The 21,406-nt window shown below is 41.0% G+C and overlaps 1 protein-coding gene across 5 annotated transcripts in view; it reads left to right on the forward strand.

Annotated features, from left to right (window-relative positions):
• The window catches only part of trak1a (trafficking protein, kinesin binding 1a), a 34,607-nt gene extending 13,685 nt beyond the window's left edge, over positions 1–20,922 (forward strand). For 3 of the 5 annotated variants that reach the window (XM_028012551.1, XM_028012548.1, XM_028012550.1), the window contains 14 exons: positions 4,955–5,031; positions 7,672–7,788; positions 7,987–8,087; positions 8,255–8,363; positions 8,834–8,912; positions 8,996–9,126; positions 9,245–9,319; positions 10,548–10,685; positions 10,776–10,852; positions 10,951–11,190; positions 11,276–11,604; positions 13,671–14,141; positions 15,193–15,295; positions 17,323–20,922. In XM_028012551.1, coding sequence (XP_027868352.1) covers positions 4,981–5,031; positions 7,672–7,788; positions 7,987–8,087; positions 8,255–8,363; positions 8,834–8,912; positions 8,996–9,126; positions 9,245–9,319; positions 10,548–10,685; positions 10,776–10,852; positions 10,951–11,190; positions 11,276–11,604; positions 13,671–14,141; positions 15,193–15,295; positions 17,323–18,379 — 3,078 coding nt within the window. In that variant the 5' untranslated portion in view covers positions 4,955–4,980 and the 3' untranslated portion in view covers positions 18,380–20,922. Of the gene's footprint in view, positions 1–776; positions 1,209–4,954; positions 5,032–7,671; positions 7,789–7,986; positions 8,088–8,254; positions 8,364–8,833; positions 8,913–8,995; positions 9,127–9,244; positions 9,320–10,547; positions 10,686–10,775; positions 10,853–10,950; positions 11,191–11,275; positions 11,605–13,670; positions 14,142–15,192; positions 15,296–15,541; positions 15,639–17,322 lie in introns of those variants that run through there. The other 2 variants (XM_028012552.1, XM_028012549.1) reach the window with 2 other exon arrangements.
• Positions 20,923–21,406: the final 484 nt, after the last annotated feature.

The following is a 21,406-nucleotide window of genomic DNA, read 5'->3' on the forward strand; positions in this document are numbered from 1 at the left end:
GCACATCAGACAACAACCTGAATGATCGACTTTCATTGTGTTTGAATTAAACACGTTTTTCAGATGACTGGTTGCCTCCTGAGTGAGCACTGTGGGAGGGCAGAAGCTGTCCTTTTCAACAGGAATCAAACTGGAAAAACCAGGCTGAGGGACGGTGGCTACTGTCTGCCCGAACCTGTTCGGTGGTTTGAAAAAAGCCATTATGACACAATTTGAAAGGAATGCATGTTTTGAAAGGTAGAAATACAGCATATTATCAGGACAAGGACAGACAGGGAAATATTTTTCGGCTTGATGGTACTGCGTGCTGGATCCATGTAAAACCTTTCACCTGCGGGGGTTTGTTTATCTCGCCACACCCTGGAAACCAGTGGCTGTCGCTGTTTGCCCAGTTTCAGTGTCACCATGGAGGCTGGGCTGTACCAAGGTGTCGTCACCTGAGAGGGGTTGTAAAATGACTTATCTTCCTTTTAACCCGAGTAAGAACCAGCACTCAACAGCTTTAACTTTTCCGCCTTTAAGTTGCCAGTGTCTCTCCACCGTCGAAATAAAAATCTCCGTTAAACAGTTGTGGATTACAGAGTTAGGAATTATGTTCTTTAAATCCCTTCATCTGTTGAATTAATCTGCTCCAACCCAGTTTTCTAACTTTAAATATGAGACAAGTGGGGATGTACCTCTTCCCCGTGTCTGTGTTGAAGTAGAGCAGGCCGCAGACTGACCAGTCAGAGAAGAGAGGAGGAGGAGTTGAGCTGTCTGGTAGTCTCTTTCTGACTTGCGATAAGGGACAGCTGATACTCACACTCCTACATATTCATCAGGCTGGTATCCAACACATACAAACACTGGATCTTCCCTGTCAGAGAGGCAGGCACTGCGAGAGGGAAATGCAAACATTTGTCTGTCAAACATCAGACCTACAGCAATGTACTGGCCCCAGGTAGGACACATGGCTTTGCCTCTGAGGACTTTGGGGTTTACTGGTTGGCTGTAGCGTCAGAAGGGGAGGATGGCTCTCTGCATGTCCGGCCATGAGGACTTCTCCGACCAGGATCAGGACGAGGAATATGTTTGTTTGCCCATTTATGAAAGCACAAAGCAGCAGGAGGATGATGAAGAGGCGGAACCTGGCTTCTCCAGGCATGGAAGATACAAACAGGATGAGCAGAATGAAGACATGGATGAAGAGCAGCAGATACTTTATGAAGGTAGCTACTGGTTAATAGAGACTGTGTGATCATCAACAGTCTTCATTGCTTGTTCAAAAGCATATAGATGAAAAATTTGCACGTTGCTGTTTTTCTATGGAATCATGCATTTGTCCTGCAGGTGCAGTCCCTCCTTTGTGGTTCTGTCTCACACTGGACAGTATAGCTCATCCCCCCTGAATGACATAATGAACTCTAATGTTGTTGTAATTCATATTATGATCACGGTTAAGATGAATTGTAACCCATATGGAATCAGGAAATAATGTCTTATGATTCCCCATTGTGTGTTGCTCATCAACATTGCTAGCAGACTGTGCTTTGGGGGATTGATTGGTTAAAACAACAGCTCCTTCCTGTGTGTTGCCTTAGAGTTTGTTTCTCTGTGCCTGAGTGTTTCCCCTCAGCCTCGTCTGTAACTCCACACTGCAGATTTAATCAGCCGTCTTACAAATTACACTGCCAGAAAACATCATAAGATGTTTAAATGTAAAACTATCTCTATAATTAGAGGTTCCCTGATTGAATGGCCCGTGATCGGAATTAGACCATTTTTGTAACAGGTAATTGGTGGGTCAAATATGAGGGTTTTTTCCCTCTTTTTTAAATGCATCAGAAGTGAAAAATCTAATCATTTTTAGCTTATTAATGCATTAATCAATAACATGTACTTTTAATCAAATTTTTCTGTGTGGAATAAAAAAAACAGTGCACTGCTTTTGACATATGCTGTCATGCATTTTTGTTTTTGTTCGATTTGAAAATCATTTTTAATCGCACAAAATCAAACTTGGCAAATCAGACCACTGGAAATCACCCCGGGGAAAAATCGATTGTTGCATTGTTAATATAAAAGCATGAGTTAGCATTTTACGTGTAGCTGCAACTTAAGTTTTCTGTTGACAAAAGACGCTATGCTGTGCTAGTTAATTTTTATAAATAGTTAAGCCATATTAACCCAGATCCAATAAGGAAATGATTATTTTAGTGAAATCCCATTGTGTTACATGTCACCAGTCCGAGCAGACTGTGTTCAGGGCATTGATTAAGATAACAAGAGCTCCTTTCTATGTGTTGTCTTAGTCTCCTAAGACTAAGTGTTGTCCTAAGACAACACAGTGGGCTAAGTCTTAGCCCACTGTGTTGCTCACTAGTGGGCTAAATGTGTCTGTGACTCAGTCAGTCATCTTGAAAATTACAAATAAAAAACATGGTAATACGTTCAGCTGATTGGTTAATAACATCCATTATAATATTAATATAACTCTCTGGACTAATAAACCTTTTATTACTGCCATGGCTGAGCAAGACATAATGCGTCTTCTCTCTTATGTCCTTCACATTAAAGACGTAGTGGGTAGAGTGAGCATATCTTTTTTAAATTATCTTCTCTGTTATGTTAGACTTGCCCTCATCAAAATGTTTCTCCCCCTTTTGTCTTAAGGGGTAAATTATTACTAAAGTATTAATGAGTAAAGTATGAATACTTCCTCTTGGCACCGAAGCCTTTGTGCCTTAATTCATCGTCGTGTATTTTCGTTTAGTCATTTCACCTGGCAGGAGTATTATAGTGGAAATAAGCCAGCATGCTCTTTGATTAGCTGCACGTACACAAATATAAAGTATGGCAGGTAAACAGGCTGCACCCTGTCCTTCCACGCTTCCAAGGCAGATAGCAGATGAAGACAATTGTTGTGGTTTGGCAAGCATATGGGTGGATCTGAGGCTTTCGAAACACACAAATGTGTTACAGTACATTTGTGTGTTTCATCCTTAGGCCTATTTGTTGCTGATGCTACAGTTCAGATTACAGTTTTGATCTAAGTTTATTTTTCTGATTATTTATTAACCTCAGGTTTGTCGTCATTGATGCTAGCACAAATTCTTTATAGGGGTTGGTCTCTATGGCCTGAGCAGTCCTTATTTTTTTATGTTAAGACAGGTGACGCACACCTGTAAATGCTGTAAAACAGTGTCTTACTAATATTTTAAAACCTTCACAAAGTGATTGTGTAGTTGATTCTTCGAGCTGTCTCTAGCATTTTATATTCGCATTTGTGGTAATTAGCTAGAATTACTAAAGCAGCACTCTCTGTGTGTGTGTCCCTAAAATGGTCTTGATCTTTAACCTTAACCATGAGATTCCCAAAAAAACTGCCAACATTTCCAAATCAAGCATGCTCCATAACAGACCGAGGTTGAAAGCACAATATGATAACACAGAGCAGTTATACTGTACTGTAAGGTGCTGCATTTATGTCTAGGTTTTGACTGGGCCATTCTAACACCTACTTTTATAGTTGAACTTGGAAGGATCATATCTAAACATCCCTCCATTACAAAAAATTTAAGGCTGTGGTCCCAACATTGTAAAATATGAAGAAGAAACAAAACCCTGTAGGGGTATAAATACTTTTACAACATGCTGTATATCTTGTTTCTGACAGCCACGCTGTTGCTCCAAGTGTTGATAATAAAATGTGTGCTTTGCATGGGCCGACTCTTTTTGCATTATTGTTTTGCATATTCCTTGCATCACATTCCCTTTTTGCTAAAGATAAACGTTGAAAGCGTCAGATGTGATCAAATTTCTTTGGCTTTTTTTAGGGCTTCAAAGGTGGCATGTGGAAAAGTCAGCCATGATGAGACATGTACCTTCCACTAGGAAATGATAACTGAATCTGCAAATGAAGGAGATGGATAATCATACAGATGAACAGGGTTGTGGTTTTACACTCTGAGCTCTGAAACTGTGCTCAGTAGCTTATCGTTTCTGACTCATTAGTTAGGTTAAAGGCGAGTGCGTTGTTTATGTGGGTAATAAAGGTTGTTCTTTGAATTTTGATCATGCATGTGCTTTTAACTGGAAGCGAAAAGAAGACTGCAGAGGGAGCAGCTAAACTCTGGTTACATGTCGGCTGTGATGGTTGCAAGTTAAAATCCAGGAGGTAATGAGCTGTTTATTAATCAAAGTTATATAATTTGATGTCTGATACAAGCGGAGGTCCGCCTCCCACTTCTATCTGTCAGGGTCAATACTGGAGACACCTTTACTAATCACGCTATGCAGGTCCAAGAGTCCATGTAATTGAATCACCAATTCAAAGACATAATGGTGATTCTATTTTGAATTTCAAATTGGTAGTGTAATAAATATGCACATTTTTTTCTGCACTATTTGATCTCTAAAAGCTTTCAGTGTCTCGCAAAAGTATTCATCCTGGTTTTCTTCCAGGATTTCATTGTTTTTTTGCTGAAGAAAGCTTTTACCACAGCATGATGCTGCCATAAAGATGCTGTGTTCAGGAAGATGTGCAGTGCTACATTCAAAATGTGAAATTTTGGAGTGTATGACTAATAGTTTTGTGGTCAACAGATTCTCCAGATCCAGAGCTGTGGATGTCTGCAGCTCCTCCAGAGTTACTATGCGCTCCTTTGATTTATACTCTCCTTGCCTAATCCTCTTTTCTTAAAAAACCTTTTTCTTCTACATAAAACTCCAATAAAATGCATTAACATTTCTGGTTGTAACATGATAAAATGTGCAAAAATCATTGAGGTGCAAACAATTTTTGCAATGTTCTGTAAATGTGACCGTTTGTCTTTTTTTTTTTTTTATTTAAGGCAAAAATCCTCAAGATCACATTTGTAATGCCTGCTTTAAGTGCAGTTGTTGTCGTTTGTTAATCTTCTTTTGGACATTAGTCTCTGAAACTTACCATTCCCTCCGTGTCTCCCTCCTGCAGTGTTGTGTGCAGACAGAGTGGGCCAGATGACAAAGACCTACAGCGACATTGATGCTGTCACCCGACTGCTGGAAGAGGTCAGTACGGAAAAGTAAAATCTGTCAAAGCAGATCAAACAGAAGGCGACATTTTTAGAGGGATTTTAAAGCACTTACTTTGGGGATGTACTAAGTGACGATTTAAAATGTGGAATTCTCTCTGAGGGTCAAAAGAACAACATCGTTGAACTTGTTTCCTAAAGCTGATATTTTAATGTATCACCTCTCCCCATCCATCCATCCATCCATTTTCTGTTCACCCTCGTCCCTAATGGGGTCGGGAGGTGCTGGTGCCCATCTCCAGCTACGTTCCGGGCGAGAGGCGGGGTTCACCCTGGCCAGTCTGTCGCAGGGCTCACCTCTCCCCGTCAGTGACAAAAAAAAAAGAGCATAAAGTAGGACATCAAGAGACAAAAGTGTCTGAAAACTGAATGGTGTTGCTGTCAAATACAACTTGAGATGTAACACTCAGATGGGCATGCAGGTTTTCTCTGAACAAAGCTCTGGTTGTGACCATGCCAGTTGCTTTGTGTTCTTCAGTTGCACATGAAACACAACTTAGCCTTGCTGCCTTTGTGTGTCAGGTTATTTTTACTGCCAGGAAACAAAATGTTTGTGAGGCAGCAGACTCAGCCTCAGGTGAATAAGCCCTTAATGATTGTTCAGGTATGACTAACAGCAGCCTTTTCTGTATGTTTAGCTCATGATTTCTTCCATTGCTTCATTTATTGCCAGTCCTTCGGAAGATTAATGAATAACCTTCAAATGAAAGGATTTGTATTTGCAGTAGAATAATCGGACAATTCTAATTTTTTAAAAATCAAAATTTTAATTATGTGTATTTAACAGGGGGAAAAACATTGTAAGAAATAATTGTTTTAAGAAAATGGCTAATGGCGTAGTTATTAGTCACCCTTTAGACGACCACATTTTGCAAACAGGACAGTATTCAGTCCTCTAGTGTGAAATCCTCCTCCTGATTTCGTCTTTTCTTCAGCTCACACTGTGGGTGTTCCCATTGGAGGATAGAGAAAGCCATGAAAGAAGGTTGATTTTGAGTCTGGCGATGTTTTTTTTCTTTTTTTGAGTAGAAAAGCAGCTCCACAGCATTATAGATTCTCCATCAGATTTGGGCACAAAGTCTTTTCCCACCTATTTATCACTTCACGTCAGACACACTTGGAGTGTTTGTTGCTGAAAAACTCAATCTTAGTCTGACCAGAGCACTTGGTTCCAGTTGAAGTCCCAGTAGAGTTTAGCAATCTCCACCTGTTTAGGTTGGAAACATTTTTTATTTTATTGTGATGGTTGGGATGTAGACGGTATGTAAGGTCATAGAACTCCCTGACCCCATCATACTCTTTGCTGCAGTTTCCCTGCAGTGAGCTTGAGAGATTTCTTTACCTCCCAGACCTGCCTGCTTACTGTGTGCTGACAAAACAAATATGAGTTTCATACTGACCAGTAGCTGAACGAAATGTCATATCAATAACACAGGAAAAAAAGAGAATCATGGATGGAAAATTTGACTTTTATTAAGGCAAAGTAAAAATAAAAAAAAGCTTTTTTGATATTTTTTGAATGGAAGTGTTTGGGGGACCAGTGATTGTGACACCATTGATTTCTGTTAAAACCTGTTTTTTTCTAAGTTGACTTTTTTCCCCACTGAGTAAAGGACATTAAATTATAAATGTTGGATTTTTCCAAAAAGATTTGAACGTGCACTTATGTTACTGCGATAAGAGATGAATCTATTTTAAGGTTTTTTATTTACTCATAGGCTTTGATGACTATGTGACGGTATAAACAAACACTTGACGAAGCGGTGTTAATGTCTTTCTGCTTTGGATTTGTTGGAAACACAGAGTAGTCTATCCAGTAAATCTTTGTTTTTTAACATCCTCCTAAAAACATTTTCTGCCCTATTAAGCATAACCAACTATATTACTGGCACAGACAGCCAGATTTCTTGATACCTGTATAACTGGCTAATATTTATTACTTCTTTGCAATACTGATCTGGAGAACAATGGTATTGCAATTCTGAAACATTTGGTCATGATATATTGCGCAGCTCTGATGAAGGGACCCTGATAAATTTGCCTGCAATAAAAGCTTGAACAGTTCATCTTTTGTTTTATTATTTTGTTTTTGTTGATGTTTCCTCCTCTTTAAGATTAATATATTTCTAAGAAGACTGATATTCTACTTAAATACACTTTAATTATTCAAAACTGATTGAATAAATGTCTTTTTCTTGAGCAATAAACACACACCTGATGTACGTAGCTTGGGTGGTGCGTGACGTAATGATGTGGAGGCTAATAGTCATAGACGTAGCGGTCCAGGGTTCAGTTCCTGAACTTGGGACTTTCTCCACTTGTCTTCCCACCTTCTGAGAAGCAAAAGAGAAAAAACACTAGTTTGAACATTTAACTGTGAAATAAAGTCAGGACTGGTATACCAACTCACTTGTTGTTGTTTTACACATCTTGCACACTTTCTTTAACAGTGTCAGTTTTGTATTTTTTGATGCCTCTTGTCCAGGACTCCTTTTGGGGAAAAAGAGATTTTAATTTCAATGGGATTTAATACTGTTTAAAATAAAGGTTAAGTAAAAATATTTTTTTTTTTTTTTTTTTTTAATTGCTCTAAATCAAAAGTTTGTGTTTGGAGCAGAAAGAGCGGGACCTGGAGCTGGCAGCCCGCATCGGACAGTCGCTGCTGAAGAAGAACAAAGCTCTGAGTGACAGGAACGAGCTGCTGGAGGAGCAGGTGGAGCACGTCCGAGAGGAGGTACATACCAGCATCATTAAAGGGCTTCTGTAATCTCTCAGATTCAAAGGTGATAATAGTTAACTGCCACATATGTGTTGTTTTTTTATTGAGCCTTGCAGGTGCTTGGACATGTTGTGAACAAAATTCTCCAAATCAGCTCTTTTGTTTTTCTTCCCCTGTCCAGTGTTCATCATTTCCACATATGTTCACATCCAGGTGTCTCAGCTGCGTCATGACCTCTCCATGAAAGACGAGCTGCTGCAGTTCTACACCAACGCTGCTGAGGAAAGTGATGGGGACTCAAACACCTCCACGCCGTAAGCATCCTAATACTCACTTCATCTGCTCCGGTCACATCAGCATGCAGCTGTGGTGTTGAATTGACATTGAGAAGTTTTGGTTGAATATCTAATAATAATTTATTTATTTTGGGGATTGTAAATAAAAGAAATGTAATGCAGGTGAAATATTGGTGTGTTTACAGGGTGCGTTTGAGTGAACCTAACGTGTCCACCCCGGCCCTGTTTCCATTGGACTCCATGCAGAAGAAACTCAAAGATTTGGAAGAAGAAAACAAATCACTGCGATCTGCGGTACGTAGAAGCATGAGCTTTCACTGTAATGTAGATGACAGTCTACATTTCAGATAACAGGAAGTAGATACACATATAAGTTCTAATACAAGCCCATTAACATTTGATTAAACAGCGCTGCTGCATATGTGGCTAAAAATAAACGGCACACTATTTCTAGCCCTCAGTTTGTTCCTAGCTGAATATCTGACCACTTGAGTTTATTTAAATATGTTGGCTTTTTGCCGCAGATCCAGCGCTTCAGCAAATTGTACAAATTTTAATTGAGTTGAAGTCGCGGCCACTCCAGAGGCTTAATGATGTATCCAATTTTACATTTTTGCCATAATTTAGGGACATAGCTTCAGCAATACATAACCAATATGCTATAATAATAAAACCTGTATCCTTTTTCCATGTTAAATAAATGCATCGTGGAATCTTTTCAGATTGCAAAGATTGATCACCGTTTTATCTATTTGTCCTCACAGGCGAATCATTTGGAGACTGAAACGATCTCGTATGAGGAGAAAGAGCAGCAGCTTGTCAACGACTGTGTCAAAGAACTACGTGAGTTTTATATCTTTTTTTTTTCTTATCTATCATTAAAATTTCAGTGGCTATACATTTTTTTTCCCCTTCTATCCTCCCAGGAGCTGCTAACCTCCAGATTTCCTCTCTGGCAGAAGACCTGGCCAGGAAGAGCGAGGATGCTTCCAGACAGCAGGAGGAGATCACACACCTCCTCTCTCAGATCGTCGACCTGCAGAAGAAGGCGAAGCTCGTACGAAAGCCTCAAAAAATAAATAAAAAAAAAAAGCTGCTAATGCAAACAAGGACTTTTGGATACATTAGATAAAGAATTGCTACTGCATGCAATGTGTTGTCCTCGGTGTTCACAGTATGCAGTGGAGAACGAAGAGCTGACTCAGCACCTGGGTGCAGCCAAGGACGCCCAGAGACAGCTCACTGCTGAGGTAAGCTGCAGGCTGTGACCACATGACTGCAAAGGATTATCAGTATTATTATTAAGCTATTTTATCTGTGTTTTTATTTATGTGAAAAGTGACCATTTTTGAGGACCAAAGAATTCTCTTAATGCAACGAACTCTTAAATATTTAATTTTTACTTAGAAAAATAAGTTCTAGACTTGAAGTTGTAACTATTGATATGGAAGTTTTCTACTATATATTTACTCATAGTAAGTAATATTTTCATCAAGCTTTAGTTAGGTTCAAAAACACTTGAGAAAAAATGAGAATGAAATGAAATGACAAATGAGAAAAATATTCCAACATAAAAACCTCTTTGTGAGAATACTTATTTTGTCAGAAAGGAAACAAGCATAAATATCCTTAATCCAAAATATTTAATCTTAGATTCCAGTTTTTGCAGTAATTAGAGACTGGATGTTAATTAGGTTTAGGTCAAGGTTAAACTTGGATGGAGGTTTTTGGACAGAATAATTTGTGTTTATCTCTCTTTCAGATCAAAATTTAAAGCTATTTTTATACAACCAAAAAGTTTGTTTCCTGATAGGAATTAAGACATGCATCTATTAAAATATGTCATGTCTTATTTATGTCCAAAGTAATGTCTTAATGGCTAGGGTACATCAAGACTAAATTTGGTAGATATTTAGTTTAAATGTTATCTGTTTTTTTTTTTAATTCTGCAGAAACACGAAAAGTATTTTTGGTTTAGTTTCTACTGCAAATATCTTTGCAGATAGTATGAGATACCAGATGAGACAAAAGTAGCTAAAAAGTAAATTTTCTGCAAGAAATAGGATCTTATTTAGAGTCAAAAATTCCTTAATTTTGAATAAGAAAATGCTTGTTCCACTGGCGGATTATTTTATTTATAACATGGGAAAAAGGTCTTGCTGCAAATGAAACAACCTGCAAATGAAACTGGAAGTTTTTCATCAGTATTAAGGATTTATTGACCCTAAGCAAGCTGCTACAAATTGCTGAAAAGTTACTTGTAAGTTAGTTTTGTCTTATTTCAAGTGCAGTAAGATATCTGCACTAGAAATTACACAAAAAATGCTTTGTAATATTTTATGTTTTTGCGGTGATTATCTCTGCAATGATTTTTTAAAATATATATTTATGTTTTAAGTCAAAAGCCTAAGTTTAGCCAAACCTGCTACATTTTTTCACTTTTTTCTGTCGTTCTGCCTTTCCTCTCTCCTTGCTCAGTTGCGGGAGCTGCAGGATAAGTATGCAGAGTGTATGGAGATCCTCCATGAGGCTCAGGAGGAGTTGAAGAACCTGAGGAATAAAACTCTACCTCTCAACACCCCGAGGCGTTTCCATACACTGGGCTTATTCCCAATGGTCAGCACATGAGCCGTCACAGCTTTATGCAGTTTAGCATATTAGACTGTCAGCTCCAGCAGAATGAATGGATTCATTTTCTTCTCCCAGGACTCGCTTGCAGCAGAAATAGAGGGAACTATGAGAAAAGAGCTTCAGATGGATGATCCAGACGTAGAAGAGCAGAGGTGCCTTTAGTTTTACGCTCTAACGTTGTTCCTGCACGATACTTTGAGCGTATCCCTCGATCTCCGTAGTAATGCGATTGTGTCGCTCGTTTCTCCAGACTGCACCCAAAGCGAGTTTTCCAGACGGTGAAAAACCTCAACTTGATGCGTCAGCAGCGTTCCTCCGCGGCCCCCTCCCCTCTGAACATCCCAGGGTCCAATCAGAACTCGTGCTTCACCTCGGGCCGCTCCAGCAGGGTGGGCACGCCTCGCTCCAACTCCATCCACGGGAGTGACACAGGAAGTGGGATCATCTTGGACAACAGGGCAAGCAGTATCCTGGAGGGTCCGGATGACGGGTGAGGAACATTTTGAATCTTTAGCAAACAGAAAGGGGGAAAAAATAGAGATTGCTCTTCTTCTTATCGCTCTTTCTCTCCTCAGGTCAGAAGACTCCAACAAGCGGCCCCCTGGTACGCCGGGGACCCCGGGCAGCAGGGACCTGGAGGCAGCCCTGCGACGCCTGTCGCTGCGCCGTGACAACTACCTCTCAGAGAAACGCTTCTTCGAAGAAGAGAGGGAGAGAAAGCTAGCCTACCTGGGGAAAGAGGACGAAAAGGGAGAGGCTGAAGGCAGTGGGGGCCCGGGGTCCCCAACGGAGAGCCTGCTGTCGTTCTGCTCACATCCCTCCTTTGGAAGCATCTGGTCGGGTTACTCCATCACAGCCAGGTCCTACCTGCCGGAGAAGCTGCAGATTGTAAAGCCGCTGGAAGGTGATTATTGGTCTAATGATCCTCTTGACACGAATAAGAAAAAGAAAAATCGTAGCTTTCAAAACGTCTTCCTGAATTCAAACAAAAACTCAAATAGAAAAGAGAATCACAACCAGAAGCAGAGACAGGACTACAACTATGTCTTTCTAAGTAGCTCAAACAGTGAGACACAGATTAGTCCAACGCAAGGCAATGACGGCAAACACCCGAACCGGTATTTAATCTTTCATAACCAGAACGAGTCACAGATCCTCCCGAGTGCCTCACCGAATGTGAAGCTGCGCAGAAGCTCCAGTCTGTTGGAGATTCGCAGCCTGTCGGGTTTACAGCCTCCCCTCAGAGCTCCTCTGGCTCTGGGCAGCGGTCTGCTGACGGCCTTAAGACAAGAGGAAGGCACATTGAACCTTCAGCACTCCTTTTATTTCAGACACACACAGCCGCGCTGCTGGTTCAAAGTGTAGAAACCACACAGGCCACTGACAGCGCAGGAATGTTACAAATCTTAAAAAGTGAGTACGTGGTCTGTATACTTTTTAAAGCAAACATACTTTGTGCTTGTATGCATTTAATCAATATATTATCCAAATTATGCCTTATTCGTTAGGCATAAACTTATGTTTTCACTAAGATTGTCAGCATAGTTATTACATCATTCATTTACCTCCATATCCATATTTAACAGCCGTATTTAACACCTGACAGAGTTAGATTTCACTCCTGGTAGTTGGAACTTTTTAATGATTAAACTGCTAAATACACCATGTGCAGTGTTTTTCCTCCACCTAGTGTTCAGAACTAAAATTACAATCACAAAGGTATGCATTACACTATTTGCTGTCTTATGTGTAAAATTAAATAAAATGGGAGAAAAAAAAAACTACATGGTAGCATAAACAATAGGATGGAAAACAATGTGGGGGTTTTTTTGTATAGAAAATGTTATTTTGTAGTTCAACATTTTTTATAGTTGGGTCAAATAGAATAAACAAAACAGATAGTGTATATAATTAGAAATATCCTTTACCGTTCCACATGGAGGGGAATTCAGGTGTAAAAGCAACAAAGTGACAGAGATGTAGGTTCACACAAAAATATATAAATTATCATGTATATATTTTTTGTTCATTTTTAGCTCTGCTCTTCATGTTTGTGTCTTTTGGGATTTTTTTGGGACAAAGTGCCTTGAAATGTGTGACTGTAACGTAACAAAACAGGACAAGTTCATAGATTATTGTTACTGTTTCATCACCCTGTAGGTTTGTTACTGCTCTCTCTGTTGTTTCTTCTTTCGTCGTAAGCAAAACTATTAGCATGACATCTGTCTTCTGAAACGTGACACTTACACATTTGTTCTCCCAGTTACACGGCATCTTTTATCTGTAGCTGCTTTTCTTTTACCTCCATTTCTGTCTATTTTTGAGCTTTCTTTTCTATATTTGATTCTTTCTTCTTCCATTTAACTTCTGTTTTCTTTGTAAACAACTTCCCTAATAAAATATAATTTCCTCATCTTCCATTCATTATATTCTTGTCTCTTTTTTTCCAGTTAATTCGCTCACATGTTCCCACATTTCACATAAAAAGCACCAAGAATAATGAAATAACAGGACCACAAAGTGCTGAAACTGAACATAGACATTTTGCCCACTTTGCTGTCTGTCATCGTGTGAGACTGTTAGACAGTTAAAACATGGACACAATCTTTTCTGATATTATCTTTATGCTTGTCAAATATTTTGTTCAGTGGAACATATTGCTGCAGTTTAACAGAGCTAGCTCTCACAAGCTAACCTGATTCAGGTTGTGTGGTGGGTTTTTACTTCCTGTGTTGTTGGCATGCCTGTTCATTCACTCCACATTTCAGACCTAAATGTTAGTTTTGCTAAGGAATAACACCAATGTTTCAATTCTCAGATCTATATCTCAATACGTTTATAAATCTACAGCTCATTATGTCGTGTGTTCAGGTAGAAGCACAGCTGAAATGGTCTCATTGTGAATTACTGTACATCTAGAGTATCTTTAGCATATTCTCCAGTAACATAAGGCTTTCCGTTTTTGTGCAGGTTCTGCTACCCTGCACGCATGGCAGCAGCTGGCTCAACCACACATGGGGGCTCTGCTGGATCATCGGCCGGGCGTGGTCACAAAGGGCTTTCGCAATTTAGAGCAGGACCGGGAGCAGGAGCGGGAGGACAGCTGGCAGCTGGACCAGCCGGAGGAGGACGAGGCGTCGTGTGATTCGTTCACCGGCTTGTCAGGGGAGAGCCCTGCGCCGACAAGTTCGCTTCACTCTACCTCCGCCGGCTCCGCCTGCTGTAACATCAAGGGCAGCAACCAGCTAGAAGGACTGAATGGAGGAATTTGTGGTCTGAAAGAGGCAGTGGAAGGAAAAGATGGACTTGTCGCCGGCACTCTCCTTCCCCTTTCCTGCCCTCCCCCGTCCTCTCCCGTTCCCTCTTGTTCGGAGGGCAGCAGGCACACGGACCTCAAGGAGCTCCAATCCCTGCAACCCGCCACTGTGGACCGCATGCCTGGTGAGGGAGCGTTTTAGCAGGAAAAGAAAAACCCAACCCACCCACCTCAAAATGCAGATTTTAATAAAAATAAATCTGGAGCATGGGAAGACTAGAAGGAAGATGGGTGGGAGGGTGGAAGGAGTGAAGGGAAGGCTTTCGCTGGACATTTCACAGCTGTAACGTGGCAACACTTCCTGCATGATCACACTCACCTTCGCTCAAGCCAGGAGCCGCGCCTTACCCACGCAGCCGTCCGCCTCCGTCCAGACAGAGTACTTTTTGATTGTTGTTTTTACTTTTTTTTTTTCTTCTTCTTCTCAGTTTCTCCTTTTCATACGCCACCTTTGCTTTGCTCACACTTCCTCAGTGCCTGGCAAGTTTCTCAAACCAAAACCTGCAAAGTTCTAAAACTTTAACAACAACAACAACAAAAAAATTAGAGTTTGAAAATGACTGGCGCAGTGCAGAGATACAGAAATGTCATCATATTTGGATCCAGCTTGCTTGCTTGTGTGCGTGCGTGGAGGCTGCATCAGGTGTTGCGACTGCAGTTGTTCCAAGTCACGTGAATGCATGACGCTCAGAGCTAATTCAGTGGCTCTGTCAGAGGGTCACCTCTATCAGCACTCACACACTAATCTTGATCTGAGCACGTTTGGACTTTGACAATATTTGCATGTAGTTGCGATCATTTGAGATTTATTTAAAGAATATAATTTTCATCTGTTTCTTGTTCATCCCTTCATTTCCTATCCTTGCTTCACTCTAGTCTTGATTCAGAGGGGGGATTTTTTTCAATACATAAATTGCTTTCGATTTATTTGCATTTAACTTGTATGTAGCAGGTCGGTTTCAACAACTAAGTAGATCATTAGATGTTAAAATCTCTTGAAAAATACAAAAGCGGGTCTAATTAAAACGGGTGCTTTCGCTTGGGGTCTAAACTGTGACTGCGACCTATTTCCCCTTTCTTTACAACATGCAGTTGTTTTACAGTGTATGCTTTTTGGTGCATTTTTCATTGTGACTGACAGAATTTATTTTGTTCTCCTTCTGAAATTTGCCTCAGTCCATTTCCCAGGGAAATGTCTGTCCCACACCAGCTCCACCTACACCTTCACCACCTGCAGGATTCTCCACCCTTCTGATCAGCTGACCTCGGTGTCCCCCAGGTAACATAGCACCTAAATATTCATCAACGCACACTTTTTCAGCTTGATTTTTTATCTATTTATTTTTTCTGTTTTGGGTTCCTTTAATATTCACTTCAAATCGCTGTTAATTTATACAAACATACAGGCGCTAATTAAATTTAGCTGGACGCTTCTCTCTTTTTGTTTTCTTTCTTCGAAACACATTTTGGTGTCACAGGAGGTCGCTCAAGTGTTTGTGTCCCTGCTGTGTGATTGGCTTGACAGGTCATGTGATGAGGAAGACGAGCCGGAGGTGTATCAAATAGCTCTTCTGGCAGAATTAGAGCAGACCCATTGAAAGCACCGTTCAGTGTGCAGATGGGTGAGAACGTGCATGTCTAAAGACCTTGTGTGGGTGTGTTTGAACCTAAGTAACATCAGGGTTTGCCTCTAAATGTGTTCTTTAATCCAGTGTGCACAAGTTTCTTTTTGAGGTGGATTCTCATCATAAGGAAATAATAATTCTAAAATCAGTGTTCAGGCCTGTGAAAAGCCTTTAGGACGAAATGATTACAGTGACTAAATCTAACTGTCCTGCATTTTGTCTGGGTGCAGAAAGTTCAAATCCAGTTTGAGAAACCATTTGCCTTACCCTCTGACTTTCCGCTGAATGTTTTTAAATTGACTTTTGTTTTATTTTGTAACAAGGTATTTGACTACTGAGGTTTGGAAATTCCTGCAAAACGATGCCAGAGGGCGGTGATGACGCCTACGTCAAAGACACCTCAAAATATCCACTGTCTTAGTCATGCATTTTCTGGATGACATGCTTGAAATCTAGTGATCACGGAGTCTGAACAAAGCTCGACACAATCGCTGCGCCGCTGTCGAGGTTTCTAGCAGAGTAAATATTAGTGGGCTTGCATGTAAGTTTTTCTAAACCTACCTTGTTTAAACTAAAATGAATCATGCATGTTTTGACACGTTGATGCAATTTTAACTAAAAGCTGCCAGACATCCATGGTCTTTTTGAACAAAAGTTCAACTTCTCACTTATTGGCCGGTGAAATGTTATATTTTATATTCTCTAGTGTAAAGTTTTTGTGGAGTGTCATTCTGTTGGTAGACTCTTAAACCATATTACTTTACGAGTAGTAGAAGTTAGTCTTTTGCTTTTTGATTAATTTTTGTAGCTTGACCAGTCTTGATATGAGAAGTGACACAATACTGTATACATTGGATAATAATCTAATATGAATATCTAAACTGGCAGGAAGGACAGAAAATGAATTAGTCTAGAGGAGGAGAGATGTGGCGTGAACATGGAGGTTGCAGGAACTGGATGAGATGCAGGTAGATGAGCCACTGTGTTGAGCCCTGAAGGGGAGAAAGACTGTCTGGGGTTTTGTGCAGATCGAAGACATTGAAGTTTGTTTGTTTGTTTTTTTCAACCTTTACCAGCCTTACAAGCTGGTAAAGGTTTATTTTTGAAGAATGTCGGTAGTAGAGATGCCCAATCAAAATGTTTTGATCAATTTGTGCCCCACAGTTTTTCTTAGGCTTTGACTTGCTGTTGTCAGTCTTCTCCATTTTGTTTTTCTCTATTATATCATAAGAAGGTAGAAGGACCATATTGAAAAATGTTTCTGCCATAACGTGCTATAGATGATAGCAGAGGCCACATCATGACACTTGCACAAGAACACCGTCTTTTACCTCCTTATAATAGAAACATAAGGATTGAGACTCTTCTTAGCATCTTACAAGAGTGGTTACATGTTTAGCTTGGATTGCATTATATCAGCTACTTCTCAAAGTTTAATCCATGCATGGTCTCCTGTAAATTTCTGCATAATTTCCACTACAATTCATTGTAGGATTTGCAGAAACGCCTTTCAGAAGAAGAAAAATTCACAGTGCTCTCGCTGTTCCTCAGTTGTTAAGCAGATGTGTTATGGTGATTATTGATAAATCAAGTTCATCTGTTTCTGAACTCAAGCATTTTTCACCTAATGACTGTCATTTCTGTCTTCTTTTCTACTTTGCCCTCCTCTTTATGTCTCCAGCCCTGCCGTAGCGTTTTGTCAAAGCAGCTCTGCCATCGGCACTCCGACCCACACCTCCTCTCCCGTACCCTTCTCAGCCCCGCACACGCCCTCCTACACCCCCTGCTGCACCCCGCGCCGCCTCTCCCTTTCGCTCTCCCTCGGCGAGTCCTCCACCAACTTGAGAGACTCCACCAAGACCACCAGCACCTCTCTAGGCCTTGTGCGCCTCCTGCTGGAGCATGGCATTTCTGCCTCGGTGTACGATCCTTGCAGCTGGGACCGAGGGCTGGGTGCCAGCGGCGCTTCAACGCCCACAGGAAGAGTGCAGGTGCAGAGCAGCGCAGCCAAGTCAGGGGAGAATGAAGTCAGACAGCTGGTGAGGCGACCGGACACACTCCTCCTTCAGCCCTGCTCCCCTCCGAACTCCCCGCCCCAGGAATCCGCCTCAGCTGCCACGGCGCGGCCCGCGTTTCAGTTTAGCCCTTCGAAGGAGGATCCGCCGTATTACGATGCCTTCCTCGCCTCCAAGCCGGCTCGCACCATTCTGAGGGAAGTGCTGATGGATCTAGAGAGAGAGTACGACGGTGAGGCGGACGAAGACGGCCAGAACGAGGTGGCGAACCTCGGACTGGTGGACAAACTGAAACGCTTCCGAACGCTCTCCCCTGTTTCCGCCTCGGTTTCCTCCGGGAGCGGTCTGTTGGCGCCCTTCAGCTCCAGCGGACTGGGTGGTGGGCTCCCAGGTTTAAATGCAGGACTCAGGAGGAACCGAAGCTATCCGGCCTTGGTGGGGGCCAGCATGGCTATGAAAGACCCTGGTGGGCCGCCCTGCGCTGTCATCCCACAGACGACGCAAACATCACACCCACAGGATCCGGCGCAGACAGACGAAACGGGCAAAGTGCAAACACATCCCTCTGTCGTCAGGAAAGCCATTCACATACCACAGACTTTACACGCACTGGAACCAGTCACACCACAGACGATAATACAGAGACACACCAGGCCAAACTGGGATTCAGACAACTCAGCAACACAAGGCCAACACAGTGAGGGTCAAACCAGGACATGGTAGGAAAAACTCAGTACATTAGGCCAAAATCACAGCGTTTTAATACACTTTTCATGTTATCATTACACATGTACAAATACAAAGCCAAAAAGTATATGTAGCGCACACTTTGTCTGCAAAAGCAGACCGGTTCAATCCGCCCCCATTTCCCCTTACAGCCAGTAGTCTGTGAACCTGAACAAAATGCCGGAGTGACGACTGAGAGCAGTAGTGGCTGAAACTGTTACACTGTGTTATATTTAAATACTGTCTGGCCAGATTAACGACGGAGTATGCTGCCTTCCTTTGTGTCATTATTGTACAATGTACTGTATATGCAATATACTGTGGCATATAGCATATTATTAAAGCCCCAGTCTGGAGTACTTTTACGATGTGGCTGAATTCATGTGCTATGTCTAGAGATGCACTGGTTTCTGTGGCCGGTTTCCAGTCATCAGCTCCAGTCCTCAAGAGCCAACGTCCTTGAACTGGTCCAACATACTTGAATCAAGCCAATAGCTCATTACCTCTGCCCAGCTGACCAGATCGAGACCTTTAGATGAACTCTGAGACTACCAGCGTCTCCAATTTCAACAGGCTTCATGAAAGCTAAACTGGATTAGAAAGAAAAAAGAGAAATTTTGCTAAATTCCCTTCAGCCTCTTTGTGTCATAAAATATAGTTTCCTTTTAAATAGCTTCTTTGTACTTTCTCTGGTTTCATTTTTTAACACATAAGCTGATGCAGAAAGCAGCCAACTTTGATTCCTCTTCTCGCGTCGCTGCCAGCACGACACGGTCATGTTTGTGCTGGTTGTGTTTGTTAATCGGAGGAACGGTTGGACAGTCGCATTTCCGACCAGCCAATAGATATCATCAAATGTTTTCCTTTAAAAAGTTGTCATTGTTTCATGAAGCAATTTAGGCATTTTTATAAGATCCTAACTGCTTGTCTTTCTATTTTTCTGCGCTGGAGCTGAAAAAGCGTCACAGTTTTTGTCTACAATGTCTTTTCCTCTTTTCCTTTAAAAAAAAAAATCCAGATTGGGGCTTTAAGATATCTTGTTGCTGTGACTGAATGTTCTTATGTGCCTAAAAACAAACACACTGTATTTCATTAGAAACTTTATTGCATTTGTCGTCCTTTGTTGGTTTGTAAATGTTTTTGTTTGCCTTTTGTTTTGCTATGTGCAATAGACATGACTTTATTTGTGCAATTCAACGGTTTGCGTGAGATTCTGTGCGTTCTTCTCATTTCAGATGTACATTTTTATTTAATTTTTTTTGTTTTAAGTCCTCATAAAATGTTGGATTCTACGGGAATAGAGTAAAGCTGTTAAATCTGAAGGAGTCCCAGAATATTTTCCTCTTCCTCCCCCCCCTTTATTTATTTTGCTTGATCTGTCCGTTTGCATCCAGGCAGTAAAGGATAACATTGATGAATGTAGGTGTTGGGAGTTTGACAGACAAAATGGACACAGACATGGCGGTTTAGCAAAATACTGCAACATCAGCCCCTTCAGCACAGCTGAGAATGAATCTCGCATTTAACCCTCGAAGCTGATGTCAGTTTGCTGCGTATTTTAATTTTTTCAAAGCATTTATCAGTTGTTGTTTTGTTTTGTTTTTTCAATACTGTCCACCTTGCATCTCTAAGCATGTACATAATTTACTGAGTTTGGGTCAAACAGCAGAGAGCAGTGAAATCTGAATCCTGCTGATCTCCAGCTCCCGTCTCTGCAGAGTTGATCAGTTCAATCTTTAATCTTTCTGGCTCGATTGCACCTGAATGAGGGGGGCGACTGGAACTCACGTTTGTAAAATGACTTGGTAAACTAAACTGTGATCCCAACACGCAGCGTTTCAGACGTTTACACAGATCAACATTCAGGTTGTTGTTTTCATTAGGAGTTTCAATGCGTAATCTGGGTTTGGACTTTGTACCTGGACCAAGACGTTGTAGCTTGAATGAATGGGAAATTGAGCTGTTTCGTTTCATAAGTCACGCAAGTGATAATTGCACATCTTCAAAGTGAAGGATGTTTCAGGTTGTTTATTTTAGTGTCATGTGGAATCACCTTTACTGTACGGATTAAATTCTTCATACTGCCGAGCCTTTTAGAATAATTTCTCTTGCCAGCAGGGGCATTGATTGTTCGCTGTCTACAAGCCCGTTTCTGCCTTAAGCAGCAGCACAGTTTAAGAAAAATAAAAGAACTCAGTATTTCAGAGGAGAAGAATGGAGCAGTAATGTTGGTACGACAGCGGGTGTCTTAATGTCATTTTTGTGCCACATCATCCGAATGTAAGTTGTTATTCAGCTTGTAGGGCCATTGTACAGATTTATGTCTGATTTCATCATTTCATTGTAACTGTATGCAACACAAACATGTATAATTTTGAAATATATATATATATATATATATATATAGTATGGTTAAAAAAAAGTAATAAAGGTGAGTAGTTTATGTAGGATTATAGGGAAATATGTTCTAGTCAGAGACTGGTGGGCTCTATTTTATAAAACATGTCCAACTGTCAATAAAATATGAAATAAAGATTTAATTGTTGTCTTTATACTTTGACTTTATTCTGTACATCCGATGATGTTCTGCTCCTCTCAGCTATAAAGGGGCAGTATTATGTTGTTTCCAGGTATATTGTTCCATTTTATAGCACAGTCAAGCAACTGTGTTAACTAAGCATAACTAACATAGTAACTATGTTAGTTACTGTGTTAACTAGTAAACAGTAACTAGTAATTTAAAGCCTTAAAATTGGGCCTGTGCCTCTTTGAAACCTGCTCTTTCTGAGACTCCGCCTTCATAACAGCGTTCCTCTGTCAACCATTTAACAATGTTTTCACCTGCACTGCACTGAGAAGTAGCTTGTATAATGAGCTTAGCAAATGTGCAGTTCCACCAGGCGTTTGCTAATTACTGCTGGCTAGTCTGAAGGAGCTGAGCAGGGAAGGCCTGCTCTGTGAGGCGAAAGCACAAAAGTTCTGGAAAATTTAGCTCCGACGATGAGCTGCATCTCGAAGGCGGGG

Source organism: Xiphophorus couchianus, chromosome 3 (assembly GCF_001444195.1).
Source record: "Xiphophorus couchianus chromosome 3, X_couchianus-1.0, whole genome shotgun sequence".
Classification (NCBI taxonomy): Eukaryota; Metazoa; Chordata; class Actinopteri; order Cyprinodontiformes; family Poeciliidae; genus Xiphophorus; species Xiphophorus couchianus.